General features: G+C 30.6%; 3 protein-coding genes across 3 annotated transcripts; 2 read left to right on the top strand and 1 right to left on the bottom strand.

Moving 5' to 3' along the window:
* Positions 1-2,022: 2,022 nt before the first annotated feature.
* Positions 2,023-4,649, top strand: LOC133816937 (OVARIAN TUMOR DOMAIN-containing deubiquitinating enzyme 12). The gene is made up of 8 exons (XM_062249282.1): positions 2,023-2,363; positions 2,452-2,580; positions 2,779-2,853; positions 2,948-3,021; positions 3,114-3,162; positions 3,314-3,398; positions 4,231-4,287; positions 4,409-4,649. Exons 1-8 carry the CDS (start codon positions 2,217-2,219, stop codon positions 4,453-4,455), a joined length of 663 nt encoding a protein of 220 aa, XP_062105266.1. The 5' UTR covers positions 2,023-2,216; the 3' UTR covers positions 4,456-4,649.
* A 75-nt stretch (positions 4,650-4,724) lies between these two features.
* LOC133816936 (glyceraldehyde-3-phosphate dehydrogenase A, chloroplastic) lies at positions 4,725-7,111 on the bottom strand. Its single transcript, XM_062249281.1, has 4 exons — positions 6,837-7,111; positions 6,626-6,745; positions 5,728-6,032; positions 4,725-5,643 (listed from the first exon to the last, which is right to left on the bottom strand). Exons 1-4 carry the CDS (start codon positions 6,876-6,878, stop codon positions 4,896-4,898), a joined length of 1,215 nt encoding a protein of 404 aa, XP_062105265.1. The 5' UTR covers positions 6,879-7,111; the 3' UTR covers positions 4,725-4,895.
* Positions 7,112-9,952: 2,841 nt separating this feature from the next.
* On the top strand, positions 9,953-11,765 carry LOC133820017 (heavy metal-associated isoprenylated plant protein 3-like). The gene is made up of 3 exons (XM_062253415.1): positions 9,953-9,988; positions 10,105-10,183; positions 11,170-11,765. Exons 1-3 carry the CDS (start codon positions 9,953-9,955, stop codon positions 11,763-11,765), a joined length of 711 nt encoding a protein of 236 aa, XP_062109399.1.
* The last annotated feature ends 6,454 nt before the right edge of the window (positions 11,766-18,219 follow it).

An 18,219-nucleotide genomic window follows, 5' to 3' on the forward strand; every position in this document is an offset into this window, starting at 1 on the left:
CATATGTTAATTGAGACCACTTCAGCAATGTTCCACTCAAAATAAAGGTGTGATTTTTAATTATTTGTATAATATTAATAATAAGAGTTTACTTTGCAATAAATGGATGTAATTGTTGGCATGAATGGCCTTGAATGTTGGGTGTTCAATTCCCATATCTATATTCTTTTTTGAAGTACCTTAAGATTCAAGATCTTGAAGCTGTTTAATTTTATATGTGAAAATGGTAACTTGTCTTTCAATTTGGGGTTGTTTGTGTCACGTGTCAAAGACTAGTGCATCAATGAAAGCTATGGTACATAAATTTTTGAATATATACAAAATGTAAATCTTACATAAAAAAATTTAAAGATATAGAAAAATTTGTATCAAAAGAAACAAATTATAATTTTTTAAAAAAAATGAGAGAGTTGTTCCCTGTCTTTTATATATATAAATATAGATTAGAAATATATTTTTTTGCAATATCGATATATCATTTTTTTATTTTCGGCACCTGAATAGATATAATCTCTATTATTTTTATAGGGTTTATACATTTTTGGACCTTGTGTTTTGTCCCATTATCTGTTTGGACCCTGTATTTTGACAAATTACTTATTGGACCCTATGTTTTGTAAAATTGTTAAAATAGAACCCTAAAGTCAATTTTGATGAAGAAAAAATTGAAGCATAATGATTTTATTTTTATTCTGAATTGTTAGTTTGGTAAATTATTTGTGATTTTAGTTGAAAACATTGACTAAAATCGGGTTTAGGGTTATATTTTAATCATTTTATAAAATATAGGGTCTAAAAAATAATTTGTCAAAATACGAGGTCCAAACAAGTAATGGAAAAAACCACAGGTCCAAAAAGTTATAAACTTTTTTTTTATATGACGCTATACATTGTAAGTATTTAGAATATCCTTCAAATTTTTAATAAATTCTGAATAGTTTACAAAGGCGAAAATATGATTCAAACTGTCAAATTTTACACGCATACACAAAAAAAACAGGCACGCGTGCAACAAACGGTTTAGACATTGTTTTCGGTACCATAATTTATTCAGAATTTCTTGAAAATTTGTAGGATGTTCTATATAGCTATAATGTACACTATCATATAAAAAAATTATGATTCTTTCTATCCAGGTGCCGAAAATAGAAAAATGATGCACCAGTCTTAAACAAAAAGATGCGTTGTAGTCGCTCCCTATAAATCTATCTATATATATATATAGTGGGTCCCTCCGTGAATAAAAGAGTGAATTGTCATTGATGTTGGATGTAAGATCGAAGAGATTGTCTATAAAACATATTGATGAACAAGATTATGAGACTAGTGCAGCTGAGGTCTCTTCAAGAAAACTAAAAGAGGATTTGATTTAGATTCTAATTTGGATGATGAGTCTGTTATATTATTTTAATAATAAAATGTTGATTATTTTCATCTTTTATAATTTTTTTAAAAGTATCTGCCATTGTTTTTAGTATTATTATTGTCGTTTCTCAAACTTTGTGTTGTGCTTTAGTATTATTGTCGTTTTCTCATCTTTTGTGCTGTGCTTTAGTATTATTGTCGTTTCTCGTATTTTTTGTCGTTTTTTAAACTGTCTCATTTCATCGTATTATTGTTCTGGTCGTTTTTCAAATTATGTATTGTTGTCGTTTACCATCTTTTGTTTCGTTTTGCACATTGTATGTCGTTCTGAATATTATAGTCATTTTTTTATATTTTGTGTCGCTTTTAGCATTTTTATTGTCGTTTATAAAATTTTATGTCGTTTTGGTCGTTGTTTTTTAAATTTTGCGTCGTCTGACAATAATGGTACGGCAGTTGTCGTTTTAATATTTTGTGTCGTTTTGTTGCAACTGTCGTTTCCCAGCATTAGTATCGTTTTTAAGTACCAAAAATCGTCGTCTTTTCAGAAAAATAAATTGTGATTCAGACGGTGCTGACGTGTACGCATTTAATTTGATTAAAAAAAAAAAAAAAAGAGGGAGAGGGAGCGACCACCAACCAACTAACCTGACGAGAATACTAATAATAAAAGAAAGAAAAAAGAAGCGAAGAAGAAAAGGCCCAAATTCCCAAAAAAAAAAAAAAAAAAAATCCAATCCCTGGATTGGTTTCAAAGAAAGAACCTTTATTCATTCATTGATTCATTCTTGTTCTTAATTATACATATAGATTGGGTTTTAGTTTCTTCAATTTGAGATTTTTGTCGGAGGATGACGATGATGGTGAATGAATGGTCAGAAAGGCAGAAGCAGAAGGATATGGATGATGATCGGATGATCGCCCAGGTTCTCTCTGAAGAATACGCTCACTTGGATGGCGCTCTCGCCAAACGCCTCACCAATTTGGCTCCTCTTCCTGTTCGTACTTCTCCTTCTCAACTACTTACCACTACTCATTCAATTTCTTCTTCTTCTTCGTCTCATTCATTGTATACATGTGTTTCAGCACGTTCCTCGCATCAATTCATTCATCCCAACCTTGAGCGATGCCACTTTGGATCACCACCGTCTTCTCCAGAGGTTGAACGTTTATGGTTTACGTGAAGTTAAGGTCTCCGGTGATGGAAATTGTCAGGTACATAAACACAAAATAGTTTTTGTCTTTTTTTCTTTTTAATATAATTTTATAAATTGGCATTATTTTGATAATTCTTTACAAATTAAATGTCCCGAAAATGTCTCGAAACTCTGTAAGATTATTTCCAAAATTAAAAAAATAAATAAAAAAATCCTCTTTTTACCAATTATTTATTAATATCTATATGTATTGCAGTTTCGTGCCCTTTCTGACCAGATTTATCGTTCGCCTGAGTACCACAAACATGTGCGCAAAGATATCGTGAAACAGGTGAGGACAAAGCATTTTAGATTGAGTAGTGTAATTTCAGCTACCAAAGGATCGTTCTTTATTTCATCATCAAGTTTTTTTTTTGGTCTTTCAGCTTAAGGGGTTTCGTTCCCTGTACGATAGCTATGTTCCAATGAAGTACAAACGCTACTACAAAAAAATGGCGAAGTATGTTCTTTTCTTACTTTGTCGAAGCTCGTTGCATGCAATGAAATGGTTCAACTTTTAGTTTTGGTTTTTGATGATGGTATGATATGCAGACTTGGTGAATGGGGTGACCATGTTACTTTACAAGCAGCGGCTGATAAGGTATAGACTATACCAAATTTTCATATCTTCGAGTCAAATCACTATTGACAATTAGCTTAGGTAGCCTTGTTTTGTCATTTTTAGTTTCAATACATTGGTATATGTAATACCCATTTTCTATTATGTTGTGATGATGCTTATTCACACGCAGTTTGCAGCAAAGATATGCCTTTTGACATCTTTCAGAGACACTTGTTTTATTGAAATCATGCCACAATATCAAGCACCTAAGCGTGGTAAGTTGACTGTTTTTTCTCTCCTTCGTGTTTTTAAAGAAAACAGAGTTTATTATGACTTCAGATAAAAGTATTCGAACTGTCCTGATTCTTTAGTAATTGAAAACAAGATGAAGATTAGATGATTGCAATCATCACAAAAAGTTTTAGTCATTAAAGTTCAAGTCCGGAGTTAATTAGTTAAACTAGTTCTACTTTTTGTGTTTAGGCCAACAACTTTTGGCTATAAAGGCCCCAGAAGTTGAAGGAAAACATAACTTATTAAAATTACCAAAACATCACTACATTTTGTTAGAGAATAGAATCCTACATGTACGTGGGATCATCATACCATTTATAAGAGTATGAGTTACTCCACTCATGACTAATTGGTTTTGAGATGGAACCTCATGCTTCTTACCATGCACAACTTTCCACATTCTAACATGGTATCAGAGCCAAAGAAAACTCTAACGAGTATGTCCGATCCAAATCCAAAACCGGTCCAAAAAAAGAGCCAAAAGAGCCCTTTGTGATTCGGGGAACCGGTCCAAAAAGAGAGCCAAAAGAGCCCTTTGTGATTCGGGGATAGTGAGCCAATAAAAGAGCCAACGAGCCACTTGCGATCGACCCGTCCAAGATTGGTGAGCAAAAATAGCCACCATCTTGAGGGGGATGTTAGAGAATAGAATCCCACATGGAAAGTATGTGGGATCATCATACCATTTATAAGAGTATGAGTTACTCCACTCATCACCAATTGGTTTTGAGATGGAAGCTCATACTTCTTACAATACACTACTTTCCACATTATAACACATTTACATTGATGTTATTCTTTTGAATCATGCAGAGTTGTGGTTGAGTTTCTGGTCTGAGGTTCATTATAATTCACTCTATGAAATCCAAGGTTTGTGGACGTTTTGAACCTTTTGTTGTTGTTGTTTTAAGCTTCCATCACTGTTATTTTTTTAATATAGTTTCAAGAGAAGGCACCAGTTTGAAAATCTATTAAAATTGCCTCTTTACAGCTGCTCCAGTACAGCAGAAGCCAAGGAAGAAGCACTGGTTGTTCTAGATAAACCACATTGTCGAAATCAATCACTCTGAGATGCTGTATTTGTACACATTTATCTCAACCCGTCAACTCATCTGTTTCATTAGTTGATAGGTGATCTTGTTATAGTTCACACACACACACACATATTCCATTTTTTTGGCCTACTCTATTGTAAAATTTATGATTATTTTGGAAAGATGGACCATTTTATATTCTTTGGCTTAGTGTATTCTTTTGTTTTTTTCACTGTCTTTGAGTAAATAATGATTGAAAGGAACCTCGAGAACTTTTTAAATCTAAAAGCTGTTATTGAGTAATGACAAGCCAGATAAATTGGTTCAAAGTTCTCATTACAATTTTGTAGACAGGCATAATAGAAGGAAAAAAGATGGGAAAAAACAGTTGGTGAATAATAAATAAGGCAGGGAAAAAATCTGATTAAAATGATTGGATTGGGATCATTTCCACTGTTCGGCAACAATGTCAGCCAAATCCACAACCCTCTGTGAGTAACCCCACTCATTATCATACCAAGCAATGACCTTAACCATGTCATCTCCCATAACCATTGTCAACGAAGAATCGACGGTGGATGATACATCGGTGCATCTAAAATCGACGGAGACAAGAGGCTCATCACAGACAGAGAGAATGCCTTTGAGTTCCTTATCAGCACTTTCTCTGAAAGCAGCATTAACCTCCTCAGCAAAGGTCTTTTTAGAGACTTGTACAACAAGGTCGACAACCGAGACATTGGGGGTGGGAACTCGAAGAGCAATGCCGTTGAGTTTGCCCTTGAGGGAAGGGAGAACAAGGGCAACAGCCTTGGCTGCACCAGTCGAAGTGGGGACAATGTTGAGAGCAGCAGCACGAGCACGACGAAGATCGCGGTGGCTGGCATCGAGCAGCCTTTGGTCACCGGTGTAGGAGTGAGTGGTTGTCATGGTGCCCTTGATGATGCCAAACTTCTCATCAATAACCTTGACGAAGGGGGCAAGGCAGTTGGTGGTGCAAGAGGCGTTGCTGATGATTGGCTCGTCGTGGCTGTAGCCGTCGGCGTTCACTCCCACCACGTAGGTGGGGATGTCACCCTTTCCTGGGGCTGTAATGAGCACCTTCTTGGCTCCTGCCTCAATGTGCTTCCCTGCACCATCTCTGTCCACGAACACACCTGTGCCTTCTATGACAAGGTCGATCCCCAACTCCCTGCATGTGCAAAAATAAAATTAGTACAACTATAGTTGTTGGCTAAGAGCAATTTTTCATAAGTAGTTTTAGCTAGGTGCTTACTTCCATGGAAGGTTGGAAGGGTTTCTGTTAGAGACGACCTTGATGACCTTGCCATCAACAGAGATGCCATCGTCTCCAACAGGCTTGACATCGGCGTCGAAGATGCCTAGTGTGGAGTCGTACTTGAGGAGGTGAGAAGCTTGCTTGACACCGCCGGTGTCGTTGATGGCGATGACATCTAAAGGAGAGTCCTTTCGGCCATGCCAGCACCTCAAGAAGTTCCTTCCAATTCTTCCAAATCCATTTATGGCAACCTTTAGCTTTGCTTCAGTTATTCCTTTTCTGTATCCTCCGCTGCTTCCAACCTTCATCATCATCATTATTATTAATTGTTAATTATGACTATTAAGAAGGCAAATTCACTCATCATTTGGATGCATATTAATAAAACTATGATCTCTCTTAGTTAATTTTTGTTATTTTTTTTCATGGTGGTATCATTCATTTTGAAAAATTATCAATAGTTCATAGTGCGGAAAACATGTCGAACACACTTGGTAATCTGGAATATCAATAACTCTGTTTTCGGTACTGTAAATTATTTGAATTTTTTTTAAATTTACCGATATAACCACGACGAACACCGTTGTAAAAAAAATTAGAAAAAAAAAAAACTCCATATAATTTTAGAAGCAGAGATTAAAATAGAAGATTGTGAACTTCTCATTATCATTATTATTATTATTTTTATGTATCATCACTTATAACTGTGTCATAAATAGTAATGGTAATTAATGTACTTGATTAAAAAAATATATTTAATTCGTCAGTGTAGATTAAAGGCCAAACTATACCCTCAAAGACACCAAATTCAAGCTCTGTATATGTTCTTATGCAGTGTTAGAAAACAATGATCACATGCATATGATTAATATAAATGAATAGTAGTAAAACTCACAGCAGAGGTGTGGAAGGAGATGAAAGAAACAAAGTCATCAGAGGTAGTCTTCCTGGAAAATGGAGTGAAAGCAGTCGAGTTGCGCAGTCCAGAGAAATCAGAGAATCCCTTTCCACTGGCCTGTATTTATATATATATATATGTTATAAAATGTATATAAGAGATTAATGGAGTAGTATCAGTATGTATGTATGTGTATGTATATATGCACCTGAAGAGATGGTTTGGCCACAGAAAGGATAGCCGAAGCCATGGCTGGCTGTTGATGATGAGCTGTGGCAGCAGGAGTAGTAGGTAGTGTGATGGTATTATTAAGCTCAGAAAAATTGTAAGGTTGGGATTTTGATATATATATCGATATTGAAATGGAGTGAGTGAGTGAGTAGAAGTAGCAGAGAGAAGAAGAGGGCTTTGGTTTGGGGTGTGACTGAAATGAAAGGAAGAACGGATGAGATTATGGATAGCCTCTCGTACAATGTATGGCTGAGGTTGTGGATCTCCAAGTCCACTCCTTAGTCCTTACATTACACCTCTCTCTCTCTCTCTCTCTCTCTCTCTCTCTCTCTCTCTCTCTCTCTCTCTGCTTTTCCATACAAATATAACTCTTACCACTTCTTTCTTTTTCCAATCATTAAACTCTACAGTTCAGAAATTGCTCCATCAACGCTTTGGATCTATTCATAGCCCAACAAAACTTATTGGGGCAACTCTTAGCCCAAAAGCCTATTCATTATTCTTAGTGGGCCTCAGCCCACTTCAACTTTGTTTTGTTTTGTTTTCAAAATGACACTTTTCCTTACAAACATAACTCTTACCACTCTTTCTTTTTCTAATCATTATACTCTCTCTCTCTCTCTCTCTGCTTTTCCATACAAACGTAACTATTACAACTCTTTCTTTTTCCAATCATTAAATTCTACAGTTCAAAGATCGCTCCATCAACCTGTTTGAACTATTCATAGCCCAAAACAACTTTTTGGGCCTACTCAGTCTAAAAGAAATTTTTGGGCCGATTCATTATTCTTAGCGGGCCTCAGCCCCCTTTAACCTTTTTTTTCTTTTAAAAATGACATTTTTTCTTTAATGCTTTCATAATTTTTTTTAACATTAAAGTTTATATTTAAAAAAAAATAAGTTGTATTTGATACCAAAGGTATACTAAAATTACCGAACATATTTATTACACATATACCTTATATACACCGAAAATATTAAAAGAAAAAAGTAAAATGGAAATATATTTACAAAAATCATAAAAATATTAATTTTTTTAATATAAAAAAATCATATTTGTTGTAAATTTCTCCTCATTTTCCCAGCTTCTCCTTTTGGTGACTTTCAGGGCCTATGTCCTGCTTCAAGGTGAAGGGCCCTAAAAGTCACTAAAACAAAGTTTTTGGGCTCAGTTTCCATAATTTGAATCTTTTTGCAAAGAATAAGGTTTTTAAGAAGGTAAACATGAATTGGTATATTTCATATTTAGAGATGAAAAATAGTATTTTTGAAAAAAATTATTTAGGATATCTTTTTTTAGGAGAATGTTGGGAAACATAATACTCAATTTAGTGACAATAGGTATTTACCAAATGATTAAAATATGAGAATATCAAAGTATATAGATACCATACATGTTTGAAATTATATTCTTTTACCATAGAGTATATATATAGATTATATAGTCGATCAAAAGCTTGAAATTTCAAAGGGGACAAGTTGGTTTTATTCTAATTTAGGTCAAACACTAGGTCAAAAAGCCAAAGTGGCAATTTTGTTTTAAGTTTAACAAATTTTCTATTATGAAATTAAACATTCTCAGCATGTTAAACAATTGGATTGAGTGCATCTATTCCTCTTTATCTTTTTAATGACAGAAAATTAAATTAAGCAATCAAGTGTCCACGTGTACGGCTCTCATTCTCTTACAAGTCATATAACAAAGATTGGAATATATAACACTAATTTCTCTCTTCTGTAAAGAAAGGTGGCTGATTATACTAATCATGATCTCATTAAACAAAATAAAGCTACTAATTATTATTCATTCCCCTATTATTTTATGCTTAGATCCTTATTTAGTTAGAAGAACATTTAAACATGCTAGCATTTAAGGTTGTAGCCCTACTTAGTTGGTGGTGATTCAATCATGAATTGTCTCTTTTTTTTCTTCTTAAAATAATACTATCCTATGAAGAGATTTTTTTCCAAAATATTTTATTCTTAAATAGTCAAATTGTTACCTAATGTGTGCTATAATTTATTTAAGGGTTCACAATTTATTGGGATTAATTTGGTAGATATTTAGAGGGTTTATACAATTTTAATACACTATTATTACTAAGTTATTTGTCTTCAGACCTTAATACATCTATTGTTTAATTAAATGATTTATACTTTTTTGGACCATGTGTTTTGTTCAATTACCAGTTTGGACCCTGTGTTTTGATAAATTCTTTTTTGGACACTGTGTGTTTGTAAAATAGTTCAAATAGTCACTTAAACCCAATTTTGATGAAGGGTAAATTGAATATAACAATACAGTTAGTTAGACAAAATGATTTTATTTTTGTTTTAAATTGTTCGTTTGATAAATTATTTGTAATTTTAGCTCAGAAAATTTTGACCAAAATCGAGTTTAGGGTTCTATTTGAATCATTTTACAAACACACAGGGTCCAAAAAGTCATTTGTTAAAACACAATGTCCAAACAGATAATTGGACAAAACATAAGGTCCAACAAGGTATAAACCCTTAATTAAATCTAAAACACATTTATAAATTTCTATATGTTAAAAATATTTATTATAAAGGAACTATTTTGAATTAATTTTCCTTAAAATGGTATTTATCACATTATTTCTTTATCAAGGATGAAAATTATTTAATGAAAGATTATTTTACCTTAAAAAAAAAAAGATGCACCCTACAAAGATCTCTATGCAAGTTGCTATAATTTATTATATAATTGTTGTTTAGTACATACAAATCTTCTTTGATATATTTTGTTAAGAAAGAGAGTAGAGAAGGCTTTATTATTATATTATGTGCATCTTATTTTTAAGTCTAAGTCCAAATCATAATAGTGAGATATACAAGTGTATGGGGTGAAGTGAGCATAGGATGATAGGAGAGATTATTCAATATTTAGAGGACATACATGTTTGCTTTGAGAGAAAGCTATAGTTATACAAAACATCACTTTTTATTAAAAAAATAAAAGAAAAAAGAAAAAGCATACACTATAAATTAAAACTGAGGCAGAGGCTAAGGATTAAAGATATGACCAAAGCTAGAGAAGTAAATTAGAGAGTTTGGAAGCTCTTTGAGAATATGGCAAAGGAAGTGACCATAACACCCACCTTGAAGGTTTTTACTCAAAAGCCTCTGCTAATAATATATAGTCTTCTTTGGTTTTTGCTCCATTTTCAACATACAAATTACAATGCTTAACTCTAAAACCAAGCATTTTTTGCTCTGTCCAGAAGGTTGAATTGAAGGTCTTCATCCATTGCTGTGATGGCTGCAGAAGGAAGATTAAGAAGGTTCTTAGAAGTATTGAAGGTAACACAATACACCACCATATATATATATATACTTAGAATTTTATCACGTAGTAATGGATGAGCTAAAATGTCTAATTCTTTCTAATATAGAGAAAAAAATAGTTAAATAGTCTTCCAATGCGTAATGTAAACTTATATTTGTTTACCTAAATGAAAAGTATTTCTCTATATGTAGTGAAACACTATTCATCAAGCTATAAATATTTTATTATTTTTTAATAAACTTTTGTATATATATATGAGTGTATTACTATTATATTTAATTATTTTATTTCTTAAAATGAATAAAATATTTTTTTTAAAATATAATATTTAAATGATGTAGAAAAAAATAGAGAAGTTGGTGTATAGTATAATACAAAAATTTGAGGTAAATTATAAAAAAAAATATGTTTTGGTGATGTATTTTGTAATACACTTTCTCTATAATATTTAGCTAAAACTCACAAAAACATCTTCCATCAGCTCCTTTATACATATATTTATAATAGTTATGCACAAACTCCAAATAATCAATATCTGCATTTACATAACATTTACGTATCATTTATATAATATTTTAATATTATTATTTTTCATTATAAGATTTCTCTTTCTCATTTAGTATATATTTATTATTTCTTTTTCCTTTTTTAATTATTTTATTTTACTTTAATTAATAAAATATGTTTAAAGCTACAATATTTAAATGATGTAAAGAAATATATAAAGAAGGTGATGTATCGTATAATGTAAAACTTAGAGGTAAAATAGAAAAATATGTGTTTTAGAGAAGTATTTTAAAAGATGAAGTAGAACATCCATTGAGAGTGCTCTTAGTACTCAAATTTAGATTCAATGTACTTTATATATAGCATGTACAATTTTCAAATTCTATCACTATTTGAACCGTTCTAGGGTGAACAACATAACAAAATTCAGACCCATCAGACCCACCAATTATTTATGGTACAAATAAATAACTTGTGTTATAAATGGTCACAGGTGTATTTGGGATAGAAATTGACCCTACACAGCCAAAAGTGACAGTCACAGGAAATGTGGATCCACAAATCTTAATAAAAAAGCTTAGCAAGGCTGGAAAACAAGCACAAGTTTTGATACAATCAAAGAATGAGAAAGCAAAAGAGTCAGATGGTGAAAACAAAAGTAGTAGTAGCAGTAGTTGTAATAGTGATTCTAATAATCAGAATCAGATTACTGTTAATACTACTAAAAATAATGATAAGAGTCCTCCAAGTGAGACAACAAGCACTGCTACTACTACTACTAATGTTGTGGTTCCCCTTTCATCCATTCACAAAACACAAGTCATGCCTATTGTTCCTTTGCCTTTGCTTATAGATTCTTCTAATGAGGTCAGGAATTTCACACAAGAACATTCTATTCCGTCGTCTTATTCTGACGTACCAATCATAGTCGCCACCACACCACACAACTACTACTATTACGTCCCTTACCAAAGTGAAAGGGAAAGACCAGTGTTATCTCAGACGCTGCAGCCTTCACCGTCCCCGCCACCAACACAAGTTGGAGACTACTTCTGTGAAGATAACACTATGGGATGTCATGTCATGTAAACCTTATATTAGTGTGGTGTCTAGGAGGTTTTTTTTTTTTTCTTTTTTAGTTTCTTTATAACTTTATTAATGCTTTGTATCTTAATCTGTCTAACACTAATGTTATTATGCCCAGATGCTAAGTAGAAAATTAGCCAACTTAATTAAAATTTATGCTATCTCGTTCTCTAATATATGATCAAAAACGATTGAATTGAAGACAACAACAGATTAGGTCTCATTTCTTGAAGATTACCTTTGATTAAAAAGTGCTGAAGAATATATTGTTCACCTAATATTACTAATTTTCCTCTAGATATAAAATTACCATTATCAAATAATTAACAATATAGAAACTCTAATTTAAAACAAATTATCTTAGTTTAAATGTAATTTGTCCAAATTTTAAACACAATTGAATCTGTGCTCAATAAATAACTGGTTAAGTTCCTACTTACTATATAGTTACTCTTTTGCAAAGTGTGTTTGTGGTCTTTCCAATGTGGAACAATACTACAAAACTTTATAAAGGCCAATCTACCATTACTTATATGATTCTTTCTAAAGTTTAAGCAGTTGGTGAGTAAATACTTTTTTTTTTGTTGTATGGACATAAAAAAGTCTACTTGTCTTTAATAAAGTTGTCTTCACTTTTCATTCTACATGACTTTTTATTCATGTACTTTGTCTCCTAATAGTTAAGAATCTTGCAAGCTTTAGAATTAAGTAATTATTTTAAGATAAGATGAGAATTTAAAATTGAGTTCTAAAAAATTGTAATGATGGGTTATTCCATTCCATATCTATTATTAGGTCATATAATGAAGTCAAAATAATAGATTTTGTACCAAATGATAATGCCATAAGTAATAGTTTAGTAGATATGCAAATGACAATGGATTTTGTCCTATTTTGTAAAAAAGAAAAAAAGTAAATATGCTTTATTTTATGTACTTTAATTACTGTTTGATATACTACAAAGAAAAAGAAAAAGAATAAACACAAATCCTACAAAGATCTTGTTGCTATTAACAAGGCGCAGCCCTAAGCACAGACGGGCCAAGTCTGTACTTAGAGTCCCCACATAATGGGACCTCAAATTTTTTTTAAAATGACATTTTTTTACATGCATAAAGACCTCCAAAATTTTGAAAAATATCATTTTATATATAAATTTTTTAAAGATAACATATTTTGTATAGGGCCACATACCACTCGCCCTAGTAATAACTATACCATATTATAATTGTTGTTTAGTTCTAAAGGAATGATTGAGAGAAGTACATACATAGTTTAATCTTATTGATACTTGGTAGCTAGCACTAGAAATATTTTGGTAAGAAATAGGAGGCTTTATTATAGGTTCATCTTTTTTCAGTCCAAGTCCAAGTCCAAGTCATTCCAATGAGATATCTAAGTGTTTGGGGTGATTAATTAGCATAGATAGGAGAGAATTTCTCATCATTCAATAATTAGAGGACATACAAATTTGCTTGGAGAGAAAGCTAGTTGTACAAAATTTGAAAATCATATACTATTAATTAAACTGAGGCCAACCATTAACGATATGACTACTATTAGGAAAAGTTGCTAAAAAACAAAGACAAGCTCATTGAGCATGTATATTATTCTTTGATTTCTCTATTTGAAAATACAATATAGTACGATATTGATGAATGATTAGGATTGTATCTTATTAGTAAAGTAAAATTTATTAATACAGTACTATATAGACTTGTATGAGAGGAAATTTGGACCCATACACATTATTTTGTGAGATATGTAATCCACTAAATCTAACTCAACTTTCCTTATTGGGAAAGTTAGTTTTTTTTATATGTTACAAGCATATTTTTATTTTAGGAAAGGTGGCTTCTCTTTGTGACTTGAAAAAGGAGGCTCTCTCTTTTGTTTTCATATCCAATTTTTCAGAAAATTTTACAAGTGTAAAGTTTGTGAGAGTGAAGATTAATCAAACTTTGTAACAAAGCCATTCCTATAGTGAACATCCTCAAAGGAAGGTTGGCTGTTAGGCCTGTTCTTGGGCCAAACCAGTATATAGATTGTGTGTTTTATTTTTACCATTGATTTTTCTTGTTTGAATTTTGTGTTGTTTTGTTATTGTTTCTTTGAGTTTTGGTGTTTTCCTACATATATAAATATGATAACTAATTTATGCTCTTAACTTGTTTATTAAATAAATGGTCAAAGGTGTATTTGGGATAGAAATCAACCCACAAATCTTAATAAAGAAGTTTTGCAAGGCTGGATAACAAGCACAAGACAAGTAGGGTGTGTTTGGTAACAACCGAGTAATTACTTACATATCTGAGTAATTACACAACATTTTAAAATACAAAGTGTATTAGTAATTACACAGAAAAATAATATTATGTAATAAATGTTATTTAAAATTGATAATAATTAGTAATTACACAGAAAAATAATATTATATAATAAATGTTATTTAAAATTGATAGTAATTAGTAATTACATCAAATTCTTATGAGGGCTATGAGAACTAGAGAGTGTAAGCAGGACCCCTTAATTATCTCTAATTACATAGTTAATGTGTAATTACATAGTTAAACAAACATGCTAAATTGAATAATTACTCTGAATTACACCAATTTCTAATTACATAATGACTTTCCAAGTATACCGTTAACGATGAAATCAAAAGTATTATAATTAGATATTATGAATACTAAAATTAATTATAAGAGTTCTCTAAGAGAGACAACAAGCACTACTGCTACTTATGTAATTCAGTCTCTCATTATTAAATTATTGTGTCCCACATGGAATAAGTGTAAGAATATTGAACCATTAATAAGAACATGTGTAACTCCACTAATCACCAATTGGTTTTTAGATGGAGCCTCATGATTCTTGTCATGGTATCAAGAGTCAATTCCCTAGCGGGCATTCGATCCACACCGATCCAAAAAAAGTGAGTCAAGCCGCAATCGATCCACACCGATCCAAAAAGAGTGAGTCAAGCCGCAAGACATCCGCACAGTGCAAAAAGACACTTGAGATCCAAAAAAATAAGCGAGCCAAAAAAAAAACAACGGGCCACTTATGATCAGGTGATTCAAGATTGGTGAGCGAAAAATCGCCACTATCTTGAGGGGGGATATTAAACTATTGTGTCCCACATGGAATAAGTGTAAGAATATTGAACCATTAATAAGAACATGTGTAACTCCAATAATCACCAATTGGTTTTTAGATGGAGTCTCATAATTTTTGTCACTCATGATATAATATAAGTCTCACTAATGACCAAACGATGAAAATATCGGTATCCACACAAATGTTTATACAATCACTTTATTGAAATATAGAAATATTTTCGATATGGACAAAAACAAAATTAGAAATGTCAGATATATTTATCTAAAAATATAAACTTATTATTATAAAACTGATAAAACAATATTTTTAATAATTACTTGAATATATACAATATATTGATAAATATAAAAAAAATCTTAGTTATGTATAACATTTCTCTAAGATAATTGTAGAAGAATAAAATAGTCACTTTTCCTAGAATAAGAAGAAGAAAGCAATATTCATTACAATATTCGCTTTTAGATATTTACTTTTGTATTAAGATAGCAATATTTATTATATAAAAGACAAAACATATGATTATTATAAAAAATAAATAACGGTGAGATAGTTATTTATTTAATATATAATTTAAACTTTAAAATTAAAAAATAAATAAAAAGTAGTGAGATATATTTATTTAATATAAAAAAAACAATGAGATGAAATGATATGTAACAAAATAGTAGTTGGTCGACATATCCATATTTTCCAACGATAAATTATTGTTATTGAATATATCACATTTTTTTTAATTTATCTACCCTATTTTCACTAATAGTTTAATGGATTAATCTGCATGTTTTTAAAACTAATTTAAAATTTATTATTCAAATAAATAATTGTTAGGTAAATAAAATTAATTAATTTTTAACTCAAAATATGGTTGGATAAATTACAACGTATTATAGTTACTCTTTGAGAGCATTGTTTATGCTCTTTCCAATGTGGAACAATACTACAAAACTTTATAAAGGTCTACCCACCCAAACTACTATTACTTAATTATTCTTTCTACATGATTTTTTATCTATTTACTTTGTCTTCTAATATATTAAATAATTATTTTATGGTGAGATGAGAGATTAAATTGAGTTCTTAAAAATTGTAATGATGGGTTAAATTCCATCTATTATTATTAGATAATATAATGAAGTCAAAATAATAGATTTTGTACCAAACGATAATATGATAACTAATTATAGTAGTTTACTATATATAAAAAAAATTATGTAATTTTTTTCTTTCTATCAAATTTGTAAACATTATATCATTTATGTATAGTATTAGCGAAGACCAAATTCACCAAGAGTCCTAACTAGGGCTATGTAGAAACGATCCGATCCAATAACAAACTGACCGATCCAATGTCAACCGACCGCTAAAAATTGGATATCCAATCATGATTGGATTGGATCGGATGATATTTTTAAAAATCCAATATTGGATCGGTCGGTTCTTGGATGACATGTAAATCCAATGGATCCAACCGACCGATCCAATCCAATAATGATCCAATACTATCCAATTAATATTCAGATAAAAAATATATTATATATTTTTTTTAAAGTTAAAATATATTATATTTTATTACATTTACTGTTTACATATATTATATTTGATGTACTAAACTTTTTTATTTAATTATGATGTATTATTGTAATTTTATGTTGGATTCCTACAAATTATTAAGACTTATGTTTTTAATTTTATATTAGATTTGTGTTGTAAACTTCTAAATCATTACAATTAAATATTTTTATTATTTGGATGAGTAATTAGTGTTTTTATAATTGAAATAATATATTTTTTTAAATCAGCCTAAATAAAAGTGTTAAATGATCGGATGGATCCGATCCGATCCAACGGATAACCAATGGATGCATCCAATGGATGGAACCGAACCGATCCAATCATCCATTGGATCGGATCGGATCGGTTGGTTCAAGATGATTGGATCAGATCGGTTCCAAAAATCCAACATCCAATTGGATGATTGGATCAGATTGAATGGGCTTAAAAACATTGGATGTCATCCAATGAACACCCCTAGTCCTAACTACTGAATTATGTTAGCTGTAGTTAGTTAATTAACAGATTCTTGTAACAACTTCTTGTACTTGTTTTGTTAATCTTTTGTATTAACTGTACTCTATATAAACCTTACCTCTCTTTCATTTGAGGTGTGGTTCTTTTCAGTTTAATACAATTTTTCACTCTTCATATTTCTTCCATTATATTTCTACTTTCTTTGATCTTGCCTTTGTTTCAACATATAGTAATGAAAATTATTCAATAAAAAGTTATTTTACCTTTACAAAAATAATGTAACCCGTACAAAGATTTAATCTGAGGCTAATAATTAATGATGAACATTTTTGTTACCACGAGATATATTGGCAGCTGCCGATCATATGATTGGAATGAAATTCAGAATATGTATACTTGACGATAAATTATTTGAAAAATAAACATATTCGTTGAAGATCAATTCAGATTGACCTAATACTTGGAGAAAAAGTTGCTAAATCATAGAATTACTTAGAGTCTAGCAGCTCTTTGAGCATGGCAATGGAATTGGCCTTACCCACCTTGAAGATTTAATTGAAATTAGTTATATTTATATAGTTCATTTTCAATATACAATCTAATACTATTCCTAGTGTAACTATCTTGATAAATGGCCAGGATTGAACCTTAGTGTATAAAATCAATCTCTATATATTTATAGAATATAGATTTTGTTCTGTTTGTAACTAATCTTGTATGTTAACTTTGTATATTTATTTCTAATAATTTAAATTTGTTCAATCAATTTAATCATTAATTGGACGATTATGAGCCAAAGAGGACAAAATTCAAATCCTATAAATAAATTATAAAAACCAATTTATACTGCGATAATTTGGCCATGTTTGGATAAACTTATTTAAAACTGTTTTTAGCTTCTAAAATTTAAAAAAAAAAAAAAAAAAAAAACACTTCTCACAGTGTTTGGGTAAAAAATAAAAATAATTTTTTTTTAATTTAAAAGATTTTTTGGAGAAACTAGGATTTCTAACTTTTTTTTAAAAGACATTTTTTAGAAGCTATCTTTTAAATTAGAATAATTTTATTATTCAATAGTTACTCATAAAATATTTTTTTTATTGATATTCAAACACTTTAAAAAATAACTTTTCATATAATTATTATCCAAAAAAAAAAAAACTTCTACTTATTTTATGCTTTTAGCTACCAGCAAAAGTATAAGTTTTGCCAAAGGAGACCAAATGTGTGTTAAATATGTGTATTTCGGATAGAATTCGACCACAAATCTTGATTTTTTTTAATAAAAAAATAGCTTTGCAATGCT

The sequence above is a fragment of the Humulus lupulus genome, chromosome 2 (assembly GCF_963169125.1).
Source record: "Humulus lupulus chromosome 2, drHumLupu1.1, whole genome shotgun sequence".
NCBI lineage: Eukaryota > Viridiplantae > Streptophyta > Magnoliopsida > Rosales > Cannabaceae > Humulus > Humulus lupulus.